General features: G+C 40.5%; 2 protein-coding genes across 3 annotated transcripts; one reads left to right on the top strand and one right to left on the bottom strand.

The window, feature by feature from the left end:
* Window positions 1-12: 12 nt before the first annotated feature.
* On the top strand, window positions 13-3,587 carry LOC110062842 (betaine--homocysteine S-methyltransferase 1-like). Of its 2 annotated transcripts, none has more exons than XM_089295494.1 (5): window positions 13-157; window positions 953-1,141; window positions 1,732-1,862; window positions 2,010-2,107; window positions 2,778-3,587. In XM_089295494.1, exons 1-5 carry the CDS (start codon window positions 109-111, stop codon window positions 2,956-2,958), a joined length of 648 nt encoding a protein of 215 aa, XP_089151620.1. In that variant the 5' UTR covers window positions 13-108; the 3' UTR covers window positions 2,959-3,587. The 2 variants fall into 2 exon arrangements, with proteins under 2 accessions (XP_089151620.1, XP_089151621.1); XM_089295495.1 differs by having other exon boundaries at window positions 20-412.
* On the bottom strand, window positions 3,381-15,283 carry LOC110062841 (polyunsaturated fatty acid 5-lipoxygenase-like). Its single transcript, XM_020769784.2, has 11 exons — window positions 15,115-15,283; window positions 12,962-13,243; window positions 10,732-11,048; window positions 10,259-10,415; window positions 9,788-9,897; window positions 9,004-9,193; window positions 8,247-8,608; window positions 6,984-7,090; window positions 5,772-5,853; window positions 4,686-4,904; window positions 3,381-3,877 (listed from the first exon to the last, which is right to left on the bottom strand). Exons 1-11 carry the CDS (start codon window positions 15,212-15,214, stop codon window positions 3,644-3,646), a joined length of 2,160 nt encoding a protein of 719 aa, XP_020625443.2. The 5' UTR covers window positions 15,215-15,283; the 3' UTR covers window positions 3,381-3,643.
* Between the last annotated feature and the right edge of the window lie 522 nt (window positions 15,284-15,805).

Genomic DNA, 15,805 nt, shown 5'->3' with positions numbered 1-15,805 from the left:
TTTTTCAGCTGTTCAGATATGCCGAGCGAGCCGAATGGGCCACAGAGGTGATGAAGGCCACAGGTAAACCAGTCGCTGTGTGTCTGTCTGTCAGCCTCGCTGGAGCATATGAATGGAGTTCTGCCTGGAAAATGTGCTGTGCGGGTTGCTCGCGCGGGTACGTGTGGGTAATCGGAGCTCAGATCTCTACAATCGTACCCTGAGTACCAGAGCTTAATTCTCTCGCGTGCAACGGGATGCTTCGGGTCATTAGGTAGACTTGAGCGAATCCTGAAACCGCTCGTGAAAAGTCTCTAGCACCCAACTTGAATTCCTAACTGAGAATGTGACGTCATGTTTTCTGTTGGTTTTCTAACAGTTCTCGGCCAATCAAAGAGCAGAAACTTGACATATCTGCTTGCTAGACAGTAGGGTTGGTTTCGATTTTCTTTTTGTTTTTGATTTTCTTTTTTTTCAATAAACTTATGATGTTTTCTGAAAACTTGAATAAGTAAATAATTTAGGTCTGAAAGCTTGATTAAATCTTGTAATTAAGTCAATTGTAATTTAGTTGCTAATCTCCTGTCAGGTGCATAACTCATTTTATCTACAATATACCACATGCCTTTGGTCTGTTTTTGATGTCTCTATAGTACAACCTCAAGTTGTAATGATAATTATCTATTTTTCTTCATCTTTTTTCTTTGCCCCTTGTCGTCACTGTAGTTGTTGGTAGTGTACTGTAAGTCGTGTAGATATTGTAATTTGAATAGTGTAAATAATTAGTGCAATATCATGTAAATAGAGCTAGTGCTGTAAGTAGTCTAAATAGTGTACCGTTCGTAATTGTATCGTAAGCATTGTATTCCCTTGTGTTATTGCAAATAAAAAAACAAAAACTTAAAAAAAAAAACTATAGAACTATACAAGAAATAGAATTTCTTTTCCTTTTTTGTTTGGTTTGTTTTTCCAGGCGCTGATATTGTGGGAGTGAATTGCTGTTTTGATCCCAGCATTTGTCTAGCTGTCGTGAAAGAAATGAAGGCTGCATTGGAAAAAGAAGGTCTCAATCGCCATCTCATAATACAGCCTATCTGTTATCATACTCCCGAGCTGACATATGACCGTATTGGATTGTCTGGCGTCCCTGAATTCCCGTTTGGTATGGTATGACCGTTTATAATTAGTTTATATGTAATATAGTGTAACGTAACGCAACGTAGCGTACCGTAACGTGGTGTCATGTCATGTTACATGTAGTGGCTGGAAGCGATGAAGGTATTTCTACTTCCCCCCCCCCCCCCTCCCTCCCCCATGGATGGGATGCTAGTCCATCCCATGGTTGGCCCAGCATTGCATTCGCCGGTACCCATTTTTACCCCTGGCTGGAGACAAGAACTGTAACAGTGTCTTGCCCAAGAACACAACTCAGTGACCTCGGCCAGGGCTCGAACCAGGACCACTCGATCCTGAGACCACCGCGTCTATCAGCAATGTGGATTTAAACTCTGAACTTTTTGTTTTTCAAGGATGTTCTTATGAAAGGCAGTAATAATACCAGATTAACGATTTCTAAGCCTTCCGCAATGCTAATAGCAGATACATACCTTAACAACAGAATTTCATCTTGTACTTATAAATACCGCTAGTTCACGGTACTGTTTAAACGTTACGTTATGGTACGTTACGTTACATTACGTCACGTTACGTTACGTTACTTTACGTTCTTGTGAGTCATATTTCCCATTTCAGCTCTTGAATCTCGTCTGATGAGTCGCTGGGACGTTCAAAAGTACGCACGCGAGGCTTACGATATGGGAATAAGATACATTGGAGCATGCTGTGGATTCGAGCCCTATCATGTCAGGGCCATAGCAGAGGAGGTATAGAAAACATCACTTTCTGCCATGAGTGTTCTATATTTTACTGCAATGAGTCAAGCTTGAATCTTATATAACTGAGTGCCTATAAATATGAAGATTTTGACTGACATAACCAAAGTTAACACTAGCTACTTCTATGTTTTCCAGCTTGCAAAAGAACGTGGAAAATTGCCTCCGGCTAGTGAGAAGCACGGCTTTTGGGGAGACGCCCTCCGACAACATACTTACCCGTGGGTAAGAGCAAGGTAAGCTAATATCCCAGGGGTATAGCTTAGAAAGAGATCAATAACCTTTGACGATATGTTAAGCATAAATTGTGGGGAAGAGTCCTCCGGTAGCATACTTATCCGTGGGAAAGGACAAGGTAGGCTAATATCTTAAGGGTATAGCTTAGAAAGCCGGACAGATAACCACTGACACTGTGAAGCATAAATTGTGGGGAGGAGCCCTCTGGTAACATACTTCCCTAGGATTTAGGGACAGGCAAGCTACATCCCAGGGGTAGAGCTGAAAACAGCTCAATACCTAATTGAGAAGCATTCACTGAGGAGACTTCTCTGGGGCAGCACTACCCGTGAGATGCTGAGCAAGGTACAATGTATGTCCCAGAGGTCTTACTGTTGAGCTGTGTCTGAAGAATATCTTTCTTATAGTTTCAAACGGTTCTTTAGTAAAACTTGCCAGTTAATAAAAGAAAGGGAGTTTTTGTGCAAGATGGCCTCATCATGCATATTATGAAGAAAACGTAACAACTTGTAGCTAAACGGTGTTACATCCTTTGTGATTTCAAGATGTCTTGGTACACACAATATGGACTTGCACTAACTTAACATTCAGTTTGATTATTAGAATCAGTTCTAACAACAGAAATGTTCAGCATTTAGTGACAAAAACATTTATTCCTTATTTTTCCAGGGCAAGACGCAGCCACTGGGAAAATCTAAACCCCGCGAGCGGTCGCCCTCTGAGTTCAGCCCACGCCAAGTTGGAGAGAGAGTGGGATCTGCAACCTGGGCACAAAGATTTGTCTCAGGATAAAGCTCTGACCACTGATGAGGAGCTTAAAGAACTGGCAGGCAGATATCAGGAGGCGTGAAGGCAGCCGATGATCTTACATTGATTTGCTAGTCAATATACAGGGGCTGCTTGTACAACACGATTGCCTGTTTTAAAATTAAATTCAATGGGCAGTTATAAATTGAATCCCCATGTATAGGACTGGAACTAGCTTGCAATGGAGGCTCATTTGCATTTGAAAAGACTCCCGCATTAGCCTCGGTTGCAAGCTAGCTCCAGTCCAATACCGAGAATACGAATGTGGCCTATAGCATTCTCGATGATAATTAGCTATGTTAACCAATGTACCACAAACACAGAAAAATAATTAAATATCAAGGTATTTTTTGGTAAATTTGTATAAAGACAATACTTCTTTTCCTATCTTTTACTAACGGAACATACATGAAGTGAAACAGGTAGATTTCTACAGGACCCGCAGAGAATTTTGACAGCAAAGGATCATTTTCAAGTCTTTTATATCCTTTTATAATATTCAACAAAACGTAACAATACCTACCAATAATAAATGTATTTTTGCTCCCAAATACATCTTTGAAACTAAATGAAAATGCCGAGCTTCTTTAGGAATTGAAAGGTATCACGAGCGAATTTGAGAAAAAAAAAAAGTTGAATAAACACCGATGTATTTTTGTTTTTGTTTTTCAAGTGAATCCAAGTCCATTTTCGATAGGCCGTTAGACTAGAGCAGGCAGTTTCGATGCTTAAGTGTGAATACTGTTAGCAATCCAGGCTGGTAGGAAATAAGGATAGGGCAAGTGGCCTTCCTTGAATCTTTTCACATTCCTTTGCGAAATGGTGGACGTAACATAACCATGCAAGTAGTTGTAATACTTCTGGACAACCAATCTTCCTTTCTTATCCGGAACACGAAAAACGAAGTCAAAAAGAGAGTCGTAATGCATGGCTGCCAAAGTCATCGATAGCGCCGCCTGACGCTAGAACAAACATAAAAAAAAACGTGTTAGCGTAGAAGTTTTCGAAGCTGCACACTTGCCCGTCTTGTTACGTGATATGACCAATAACACAAGTTGTCGTGGTAAATAGCGCATACCAGAAATGAGAGAGTGTGTTTGCTAATTTTCCAGGGGGGGGGAGGATACTCTGTAAATCTTTGGGTAGGGGTGTGCCGCTGGGACCATGATTAGTTTGATTTTGCAACCCTATTCTAGAGTAAACCCTACCCTATCCTAGACTAACAATTTTCACGCAGAAACTATAGTACGCTAACTAATTGCTAACAAAGTCACTTCCGAGTTTCAATTTCTATATTTTACGATAATTGCAGAGAGTCTCGCGCGCTGATTGGCTAATTTTCATTGTCAATAAGTGGACTGACACATGATTTTATAATTTATGCGATGCGTCAAAGAGCGAGAGCGGACAATTTAACTATTTGTTATCGTAAAATTTGACGTCAATTTGGTATATTCAGGGTATATTCAGTCAGGTGACACGCTCAGACCAATCGTGCGCGAACGAAACTTTTTGATGGATAAACAAGGGAATCCATCGTCGAAAGGGGCATAGTCCACCGGTACTAACAGCTTCTCAACTTCGTGAAGGCTAGTTGAATGGACATCCAATCCAAAAAGAAATAAAGGATAGGTCCGGGCGCACGCTCCTCGGCGTACGTAATTCAATTCATACAGTTCAATTTTAAGACTGAAGTAAGTTAAAGTACGTGCACATTGCTTATTAGGGGACTGTGGGAGATCCCCTGGTGTGGGGGACGGAGGTACCTACCCCACATGTCTCTCTCCTGGGGAGGTTGTTGAAGCCGTAGTGCCCAGCCCCCGCGTTATCGTCGATGTAGAGTTTACTCGGCATGTTGAGCGTCAGAGCTCCACTGTGATCCACAGGATAGTTGACGGCGCTGTGCTGGGCACTAGTCGCCCAAATGAAGCGAGTCAAGTGCTTTTTTAGACTCCATTTGGAAGTTATTTTACCAGGAAAGTCTTTCACCTGAGAGAGACGAACGTGTTTAAATTAAGTTAAAAGACGAGCATAGGGACTAGAGAAAGAGAAATGGCATGACCCGATAAAAATTATTACAATTGGACCCCTCTATCTCGAGCTCTCAAGAGAAATTAAAAATTGGGTTTGAAATTAACAACAGTGTCATCCTCGGACATCCAGAGGCAGTCAGCTGGAACGGCATCAAGAAGTAACCCACCAAAGACTTACTTCGTGCCACTCCTACCCCAGCTAGCTACCCTAAGGTGTCCGAGGACAGGATGAAACGAGGTTGGCACACGTTTGTAAAAAAAAACAAACAAAAAAAAAAAGGATGCAGTTCGATAAAACAATCAATAATTGTTGCGTTCTACACATCTGAAGTCAAATTATACACACTTCAGCAAGTACATACCCTGTACAGTATTAAATGCATCTGTAAAATGTCAGAGTTGTAAACAGCTGAGGCTAAAATAACAAAGTTGGCGCAGCCTCGTGGACTCTACAACTGTCCTAACTGAAGTGGTGGAGATGGCGAGGTTGGCTTCAGTTTAAATTAGGTCAAAATAGCGAGGAATTCGAGACTAACCGAGTTCGAGAAATTAGAATTATTTTAAAAAGGTATCGGAAAAATATTTCCAGCAGTAACTTGAGGTTTCGAGTTTCGTTATCATTTTTGTTTTTGTTTTTCTTTTCTTTTTTCTTTCTTTCTTTCTTTTTTTTTTTTCTCTCCTTAGCTTTCTGTTGTTGTAGTCGTTGCTTCTTAGCTAAGCTAACCAAAGTAGCAAAAGAACGTGGAAAGCTTTTCCCTCCCCTATCTCCCACGTTTTCATCTGCGCGGCTACTTGTAGGGATCGAGTGTTATAGAAATCTTACCTTCCCAGATCCCAGTGAAACATCATTGGCAAAATTCTGGAGTTCAGAGTCGGCCTGAACATCCTTGTGTGAATTGTAATACCTTCAACAACAAATAGAAAAACAGTGCTTTACCAGCTCAAAAGTGAAGAAATTTTTTGCAAAAAGATCCAAAAAGATATTTTTTTTGTGCAGAACACCTTTACTTAGTCAATAACCATTTTATTATACTATAGGCACTTAATGACTGACCCCAAGAGAAGTAGTGAGTTTTAATTGGTCCAATCCTCAAGACCCTGAAACATTGTGGTTCGAGGGGAAAGAAACTCACTGTTTTACCCGCGGCCAGTCATCAAGTGTTTTGTTATACTTTCCAACTCAAATATAAAACATACTGCTAAAAAAAATGTTTTCTTGAAGCGGGCAGGCACACAAAGTTGCCGCGGTTTCAAGGTGCACAGCCTGATCATGTGCGAGTCGAAAGTCCAAGTTGTTGTTTCCCTAAGAAGTTAATGAGTTTTGTTCGCCCTGGAGAGTAAGTAAGTTTTGAACCGTGACACGTGATACGTTATTCTCCAGTCGGAAAACGTATTTTGAGTTGGGTGGTATTACAATCTTCATTGAGCTTCATTTTAGTGCATAGTTATACCTGCCAACTCTAACCCCTTAGGCGTGAGCCTCAAGCCTGGCGAACAAAAATTACGATCTCACTCCTTCCAGCGCTTTGCCGATCAATTCGTAACGCCTAGCTGAGAATATTGCGCGATCACACCCTTAATGGCACTGTTTCGAAAAATATGTAAACTTAATTGAACAAATGAAAGAAAAGAAAAGTTTACGAAGATGATTGTAGACTTCCTCGGATTCTCCTATTTTCAAAAAAAGTACTAAACACGACGTTATTTTTGGCGAACACTAGGACTGGAAAATGTGAAGCGACTTCGGAAATCTTCGGGGAGTCCTCGGAAACCTTCGGACATCTTCGAATATGTTCGGACAATTCTCGAAAATTTCATGCTCATGACACGAAAAACGTTTGCAGGTATAAGTAAGTTGTGATCGAAAATATTTTGGCAAATGTTCTGATTTACACACGCTATACTTTTTGACGTGTGAGGGCTCACTTTAACACAACCGGTCTGCACACGACAGCTTGCGGCACCGTCGCGAGAACAGGCTAGAACATCATTACGTTAAGCTCAATAGAATGATAACAAGTCGCTGTCCACTTACTCGTCGACGTATTCGTTGACCATATTTGATATCGCCTCATGTATCAGCTCTCCATCGTCCCTGTACGGAAAATACGGAAGCTTATTCCTGTCGCCAAGTCCTCGTTTCTTTGAAAATAAAATTATTTCAGAAGAGCTTCACTGAACTGTGGTAAGAATAATTATCACATAAAGTGAAGACTTGGAGCCGACTGGCTGATAGCTGCTGGAGCTTATCACGGTTTCTGTAGCATGAAGCGGTTAGGAGTATTTCTCGACAGGGTGCTAGTCCATGGCAGGTCACTCCCGGCAATTTGTTAGGTTTCCCCAACAATTCGCCGGTACCCATTTGTACTCCTGGGTGGAGAGAGGAACTGTGAGAGTTTAGTGTCTTGCCCAAGAACACAACACAGTGTCCCCAGCCACGCCTCGAGCCCCGACCGCTCGATCCCGGGACGAGCGCACTAACCATGAGGTCACCGCAACTTCACTAATTGTTACGTAGCAAGAATTATTTCCCCAACAGCGCTTGCTCTCAATGGCTATCTCAAGGTCACAGACATTAAAGGAGCTCGGTCATGGGATTTTGAGTTTGTTTGGCCACGTACAAAATTAACTTCAACTGAAAGAAACCAGAAAATATTAGTTTACTTAGACTGAAAAATCCCAGAGAGATAATAATTAACAATTATTCACCGAAGTGTAGGCAAATATCCACCACTTTCACCGACACTGAGGCGAATGATTGTTTTAGTATATACCACACAAGCTGAATAACTAGCGGACCAAAGAGTAACTTTATTTATTTAAGAGTAACTTTATTTGAAACGGGAAGCCATTTTGTTTTTCTTCGGCTGCTCGGAGGTGAATAGTACTCGGCTATACAACCTCGTTCCCAGGGTCTCTCATCTTACCGCCCCCTCTCTCCTCGCTCGCTCCAGAGGGCGGTAAGATGAGAGACCCTGGGAACGAGGTTGTGGTATATACTAATTACTGCCATTCCATGTCGATCCACCATTGTTGTTGCTGTGTCATAAACTGATGTAACAAATGACGTCGGGGTCTACGAATCTAAATAATCTAAGATTCTCGGCTAACAAAATAAACTGTTTCGAATCCCTCGGTATCAGCCCGTAAGGGGTTAAATATAACAACAAATTATGAATATTGATAACTGATAAAGGGCAAATAACTAGATCAGTTTTGGTTGCTTGTCTACACATTTTAAGTGGTAGTTTAAAACGAAACTAATGTAGCAGTCAGTAAGCAACTACATTGTACCAACCTTGATATTGTCCAAGAAGTCTGTATCATCCCAGCTTATTTCCTGATAGGCCCTAGACATCATTACCTGAGAGCCACTGCGTCCAACAGTCAGGAGGCTGTTTATGGAGCCGTTCTCCGCCATGAGGAATGGAGTCCCAAACGAATTGGTCCCAATCAGTCCCCTGCAATGGTGCTTTAAGAGGTGATGAAGAGGGTGCAATTTTGCCAGGTTCCGATGCATGCATACACACACGGGCTCCATAAACATATGGAGCTTGTAAAGATGCTCCACAATCTGGTTTTGAGCGTAGTCTACCCCTTGAAGGACATGCTTAGCCATCAACCAGAGTTCACTATCTTCTGGAGTAAACACCGGAGAAGCTAAATGAAAGCAAGTGAAAAGAAACCTGAAAGAGTTATTCTTGACAGGAACGTGTGGGTCCGTTCGTCAAAATCTTAGACCAAGCTTGGTTTTAAACTTTGAAGACAGCTGTACTCGCAAATGGAGTAAAATAACGTGAGCTATAGCATAGTAAGTAAAGAAAAGTAAAGCAAAATAAAGCAACGCAAAGCAAAAGAAAGTGGAATAGTACTTAAGGTAGAGCAGAGAAGAGTATGGTAGAGCGGAGTAGAGGAGTCGAGTAGAGTCGAGTCGAGTCGAGTCGAGTCGAGTCGGGTCGGGTCGGGTCGGGTCGGATTGTGTGGAGCGGAGCGGAGTCGATTCGAGTCGAGTCGAGTCGAGTAGAGAATAGTGGAGTAGAATAGAAACGTCATACCTGAAGAGCTGTTTAATTGAATGGCAACCGGTTTAAGCATGTTTGGCCGTTGTTGTCGACTGGGTTTTGATGCAAAAATGGCGATAGGTGAGAAGGCATCCATTAGTTTTCCAAACCTGTCGACGCCAAGTGAATCCAGTCCGTCATAGAGAGGATAATGCACCACATAAACAAATCCCTCAGATATTGCCTGTCAACGTTATTATATTAAGTTTTATTTTATAGCAAGGACGACAATTGACAGAATTATTGGTTACTGCTGAGCAGACTGATTTTTACAGCACAGACTGCCAATACATACATTTACTTACACGGTTTGAAACTACTCAGCAGCCCGGGCGTTAGAATAGACAGATGAGCTCATTATTTGTGAATGTTTGTACTCCACGTTATAATCCATCAAATATTTTCGCTCGCGTGCGATTGGTCTAAAAGCGTCACGTGACTGAATATCTCCCAACAAAAACTGAGGACTATCCGAGTGTTATAATCCATCAAATATTTTCGCTCGCTCGCGATTGGTCTAAACGCGTCACGTGACTGAATATTCCCCAGCTAAAACTGGGAAATATCCGAGTGATAATCCACAATTTTCAAAACCGGGCGTGTTACGAAAAATATTTGAAGGATAATAAGCGCAATAGCCTCCATTTGGCGCGAAAATATGCTCGGATATTTGTCTTTGGACATTATCTGTTCCTCAAAGCTCACAGTTTTCCTCGAGCTAGGCTCTCGGAGCATATTTCCGCGCCAAATGGAGGCTATTGTTTATATATCGATATACCTTATGAAGTGAAATGTCTAGCCCAATAACATCCTGTATTTCTCCTTCCCAGTCAAAGCTTGGATTTAATTTTCCACTCAATTCTGTCCAGTCCACTCCTCCATGTACTTCTGAAAGATCGAATAAAAAAAGTGACTTTGTTGTTGAAAGAAATTTGTTTGGTTCAGGGAAGCTTAACTTAACACCGATAATAAGTTAAAGACACATGGAAATCAAATGGACAAGATACATATGCGGGTTCCGTCTTCGAAAGGATTAAATCACGCTCAAAGTTAAGCGGTGACTTGGCGTCACGTTTGTAATTTAAGGAAATTCTATCACTTGAAAATATCATTAGCATACGAAACTACAAAAAATAAGTTTAATAAATGTCCTCTAAAATGTTTTCCATTCCTCCTTGACTTAACGTTATTTCATTCCTTCATGGGCCCTTTCGTCCTGAAGGGTTATAGGAATTAGAGGCTTGGTTACCTGGATCCCAAGAAACCCTTTGAATGGCCATTGGGTTGCTGCCAGCCAATCGCTGGTCAGTAAACAGCTCGTCGTCTCTCCAAAGAGCAAGGTCAGACAGATTTCTGAAAGGAATGGCCTTGTCTTGAAAAGAAAATCGAAAATATCTTTTGTCTTCCTGAAAATGAACAAGAAAGCAACTTCTGGAGTAAAAAAGTATATATTCGCATGGTAGCTTTTTATTGACTCAATCGTAAAATCAAATCGAAATTTGAAAGATACTGCTTTTCTCCCTTGTCATTGCCCAAAAAAAGACGGTTTTTGCAAACGTGATAGCCTAGACTGGAATGATCACGTTATTGCTGGGTAAGCGATAAATAGTTTTGTTCGCCTAGCTATCGGCCATCTTGAGGTCGCGAGACGTTAAGGGGTTGGTTTGATCCCTGGGATGCTAGTTTTCTCTCTAAAACTAAATGATAAAAAAAAGAACTTACCTGAGAAACCCCCGCCAGTTGATTGTTAATAAAGAAGTTGTATATTCTAATGTAGTCATCTTCTTTGCTACGGTTAAACCGTAAAAAGAGACCTAAGTTCTTGAATATAGTAGAGTTGTACAACGTAATCCAGTGATGATCTAAAGCATCTCGTACAAGGATACCGTATACTTCTGCAGGGGTCTTGTTGAGACGTGAAAGTTCGTTATTATCTTGTGCGAGCTGGTAATCTTTTCTGGTCAGTTCAAGTTCCCGTTGTCTCTGTCTTCGACACTTTTTGTTGGCTTTGTCGGACGATTGAATACGGCATCCACTCTCTGCAGAAAGAAAGTAAAGGTGGTTAACTAGACTTTTTTATTCCTCATTAAAATTTTAAATATAATGATTTAAAACGATTGAATATGACGAAGTTTTTTTTAGGCCAATTTAGATTGTTCTTCCTCGAAACCTTAGACCCGCAGGATTATCGAGAATTTTGATTTCAGTGTTACAACCTTTCAATGCGGATTTCTGGTTACATTGTTTGTCCTTCTGTTGAGCTTGAATAATCTCAAACTACACAAAACGTTAGAAGTGAAAAACCATTTTATACAAGAAAAATTAATACTTCGGTTAACTTTTAATCCTGCAGCGTTAACCGGCTTTCAAACAACCGGGCCGAGGGGCTCATTTCTCGAAGGTCCCGAAAAGTTTCCGCACCTGGAAAACCGTAGCAAAATCTCAAACCTTATGATTCCAGGGCTGTTTTATTTAGTCACATATTCTTAATATGACCGGAAGTTCCCTTCATACAAGAAGTTTCAGGCGTATACACCCGGTCTCTTTTGTTAGATACAAATTAACTAAGAATGGTTTTGCGGACTCCAAAGGTTTCCGGGCCTTTCGAGAAACAGGCCTCTGATTACATAAGTGTAAAGAAAATCGAATGAAAATGTCACAAGTTCACATAAATTTTTAGTATAATTTCAGAGCTGAACAAAGAGTTTCCAGCAATCTGATTGGCTAAGCGATTCCTTATATGACGCTATATTCAACGCGGCAGGCGGTGAATATAACATCTTCGAGGCCTGGTTACTAGCCCCGCTACCTTTGCTATCTCAGCAAGTAAACATGGCGGACAGTTGCTGAATGAATTTTTCATTTATTCCGCGGACGACATCACTCTACATCCAGGATATTTGAAAGGATGGAGAATTTTCAAAATGAGTGCTGTCGCCCTTGGACCAAAAATCCTTTCAAGAACTCGTCGTATTCAAGGAATTTAAGAATCGTAAACGCAGTGGTTACGTTGATCGCCAGCAGGTCAGATCGATTGGCCGAAATTTATTTTTATTCAGACTAAAGCTACTCATTTTTATACGATGATGACAACTGTGAATGAAGTCAACAACGATAAAACAAAGGTACCGGATGAATTTATTTTCGTAGTGTTTCGCTGGTTTGTTAGTTTTACTGCCGAACTCGATGGGTAAATTGATTCACAATCGATGTACATGTAAGTTTTTTAATAACACTACGGCTGCATACGTGTATGATGAAACGAACAACTGCGTCTGTGTTTTTATGTTTTAGTCCGTTATCCTGTAGTCCTCTTTGTTCAGCTCTGAATATTATACTAAAACAATTATTCACCTCAGACTCAGTGAACATTGGTGACTGTTATACCTCCTAACTCAAACACGTTTTAGGATTTGAGAAGAACGCGTCACGTGTCGTGGGTCAAAACTCACTAACTCCCTAAGGCGAACAAAACTCACTAACTCCCTAGGGAAACAATAACTTGAACTTTCGACTCGCACGAGATCAGGTCGTGCTCCTTGAAACCGTGGTAAATTTGTGAGACAGCCTGCGTCAAGCAAGCGATTTCTTCACATTTTTTTTCTATTTTTGAGTTGGGAGGTATAACAAAACACTTAATGGACTGGTCGCCGAAAAATTGTGTAATTGTTAAATATACCGTAAATTTATGTACAACAAACCCCTTGCTCTACGAATTTAAAACGATTGCATCTATGGGGGCAATAGCCACTACCGTTTGTGTCACTGGAGGAAATGTTTCTTTAATTATGGTCCCAGTGACGTACACCTGTGCCCGGATGTAGTGCATTCGATGCTCTGACTTCGCATGGTCCAAAATTACGATTGTTTCACACTTGAAAGCACTCATCACTGTACTTTCGCTTACTTTAGGTGTTCGAAGATATTAGATATTACAAGTAAAATTATCTACCTGTTTGTTTTAACGAGTATAGAACCACAAAATCTTTCCCGCCCACATCGTTCTTGCAGAGGCCTAGAGATGCTTCTTGATCGTTATATTCTTCGTTGAGATCATGCCCTCCTTTACACAGACCGCCTTCAAAGAGGGCGAATTCCGTGAAATCTTGTTTTCGAGCTGCCTGAGCGCATTGGTCCACCGCCGAATAGGAATTGGAGGAGAACGTCCCAAGATAAACTCCAGTTTTTGCGGTCTTGGCGCTAAAACAACCCTCTTTTTGGTACAATGGAGAATCTAGGAGAAAGTACGGAAAAAAAGTTTAATTTCAAGACTTTGTGTGAGAAAACAAAGACAAAAATCAAATTTGCTCTATAGTTTTATGTGCTAGATATCATTTTTGTGTGTAGTTTACCTCTTTATTTTTAACTTTGGCGAAACACAAGCTAAGGCGAGAATCAGAAGCACGACGCTTGTCTCTCAAATGCTTTAGAACGCTATTTTAGGCTATCTGGAGTGCTTTAAAGCTCTGAAGATTAGTTTTACGAGGCACTAAACATTTTTTTTCTGTCATCCTCGAATTTATAAGGGCTTTTTTGTCCATCTCCTGAAAACCTTCGTTCTTATTGTCTCTCCGAAAATCATCTGACTTTTTCTGGTACTCAAAACGACATTTTCATCAATTTGAAAACAACAGGCATTAAATTTCTCTTATCACGTACTTAAAGTTCGAGGGGACAATTCTCTTAACAAAATCGGAGAGGATTAATCCCCTTCAGAACAAATAGTTTCCCGAAATGATTCTTGGGTGCCCCCTGTTGGTTGTGGCAGAGTAGTATGTATGTAAGCTATGAAAAAGATGGGATCCAAAGTCTAACTTGAAAAACAAAGAGTTCGAACACCAACAGAATGGTTTACAAATTTGCCCTTTAACGTTTAATTGTTCAGTGTGAGCCTTTGCAGGTGGGTCTCATACAATCTAGTGAGTTTGATAAAATGAACATTAGTCATGGTGACAGAAACAAAAGGTATTCTTTTAGGCTCAAACAACAGCAAGGCCTTCCCACAGAAAACGGGGGCTGAAATCAACAAGAAAAAAAAAACGTTCTTTATCATTTCTGTTCGCAATTTGTTCAACCGAATATTCCAATATGTCTTGATCAAAAACTCTCAGAGAAATATTTTCCTATTTTATCTTCAGATCGATTGATTATCTTTTGCGGACCAGCTCAATGGACGGGAATGAAGTTCAGCGTATAATCCTTTGGAAATGAAGAAACGTTTAAGCCGGCATAATCTAAATTTTTGTCCCCTTTCAAAGTCTACTGTTTTAACTGTCGCAGACGATGTTTTCAAATATTCAAAAACTTTACCAAAACAAACACAGCTACAAACAGACTCTCAATCCAGCCTTCTTCTTCTTTTCAATCCAGCCGACACAATTTCTTCCCACTTTGTAAACCTGCTACCGTTTTGGCTGAAACGATCGAGTACATATTTCGGTAAAAATTCTGTCTTATTCCCTGCACTGATATTTTCTGAATATATCGAAGATTATTAGGTGCAAAGCTTCTATGTTATTGATACTGAGGAACAACGCTTTATTAGGTTTTTCAATTTTGCCTGAGTCGTTTGAATACGTTTCAAACTAGCCACGTAACAGCAAGGAAAACAGAGACGTTTGTATAATCCTTTGAATACGATAGGTTTGGTGATGTACTGAGGAAGTTTTAGAATGGTCAACAGACGAATTGATATTGTTAAAGAAGATCAATCTATCCTTTACCGGAGACTAAATCCCAGAAATCTTCAAACTACTGACGCGCGAAAATTAAAGATGACACATGCAAAAACAGACCTGTTTTCACAGCGTGCACACCTTTGAAAGGGATAATTCTTGCTTAGTTCTTCAACATTTCTAGACACGTAGCTGTCAAAATAAGCAGGTTTTGTTACTTGATTTACATCAGTTGTATCAATGAGAGCGGTTAGATTTAAGCCCGGTCTCAGTAATTGAACGCGAGTAATATGGATAAGTCGGCGGGAGGAGATTGCCGCTTGGTTGGCGAGTTCGCGAAACGTTTTCTTCTGAACTTCTGGTCCTAGAATGGACGACCACACCACTCTTAAATAATATTTGCAGGTAATCAAAACTGGTAGTGCCTTACCTGAAGTTTTAAATGCCCTTTTTTGCTCTAAATCTGTTGCATCAGTTGGTTTTGGCGAGAGGGATGCCAAGATGAAGAATAAAATAGTCACCCTTAACATGATGAACAATTCCAGTTCTGAGGAAAAGACTTTTAATGAGGATGTTTGCTCTCCAGCCGAAACTTATTTCTCCGGTGACAACCTGCCTCGACAGAAGATCCCAGTAAGATTAAAAATAAACAATTCGTTATTTTAATTTGTTATGAAACCAAGTCACAGCGGGAGTCTAACAAGAAGCTTTGATGATCAATCGGTTAGCGTAAAGAGTATATGCATATTTGCAGGCCCTAGATACGAAACGAAAAAAGCTTTACCTGTATTCGAATCACAGTTTTAATTCAAAGGACGTTTCTATGGATACGATCGACTTCAAGGGCTTTTTACTTAACTTAAAAGATCAAATGTAATTCTCCGTTTCCATCACTTCAATGTTATCTGACTGTTAACTTTGTCATGCAATTTGTGCCTGCTAATTTTGTCAAAGGTGGGTTAAATGCAGTGCAAAAGTTTTGACGCTTATGTAATTAATGAGAGAAAAACATTGCCTTAAGGGTAAAAGAGATCAATCCAGCCACCTTTATTAGCCGTTTCTTCGCCTCCTATTTCCCTCCGATTCCATTTTGTTTTTGCTAGAATCTCAACCAAAACATT

This window comes from Orbicella faveolata, unplaced genomic scaffold (genome assembly GCF_042242905.1).
Source record: "Orbicella faveolata isolate gen_17 unplaced genomic scaffold, um_ofav_v1 contig_26, whole genome shotgun sequence".
Lineage (NCBI taxonomy): Eukaryota > Metazoa > Cnidaria > Anthozoa > Scleractinia > Merulinidae > Orbicella > Orbicella faveolata.
The sequence above is the reverse complement of the archived record's forward strand: the minus strand, read 5'-3'. Positions and strand labels throughout refer to the sequence as shown.

Excerpts from the sequence above, each read along its gene's own strand:
- LOC110062842 (XM_089295494.1), top strand. The coding sequence starts at position 109 with ATGAATGGAGTTCTGCCTGGAAAATGTGCTGTGCGGGTTGCTCGCGCG. Across the intron at positions 1,142-1,731 it reads CGTCCCTGAATTCCCGTTTG|CTCTTGAATCTCGTCTGATG; the intron begins GTATGGTATGAC and ends TTCCCATTTCAG. Across the intron at positions 2,108-2,777 it reads TACCCGTGGGTAAGAGCAAG|GGCAAGACGCAGCCACTGGG; the intron begins GTAAGCTAATAT and ends TTATTTTTCCAG.
- LOC110062841 (XM_020769784.2), bottom strand. The coding sequence starts at position 15,214 with ATGTTAAGGGTGACTATTTTATTCTTCATCTTGGCATCCCTCTCGCCA. Across the intron at positions 10,416-10,731 it reads AACTGGCGGGGGTTTCTCAG|GAAGACAAAAGATATTTTCG; the intron begins GTAAGTTCTTTT and ends GTTCATTTTCAG. Across the intron at positions 5,854-6,983 it reads GTCAACGAATACGTCGACGA|GTATTACAATTCACACAAGG; the intron begins GTAAGTGGACAG and ends TTGTTGTTGAAG.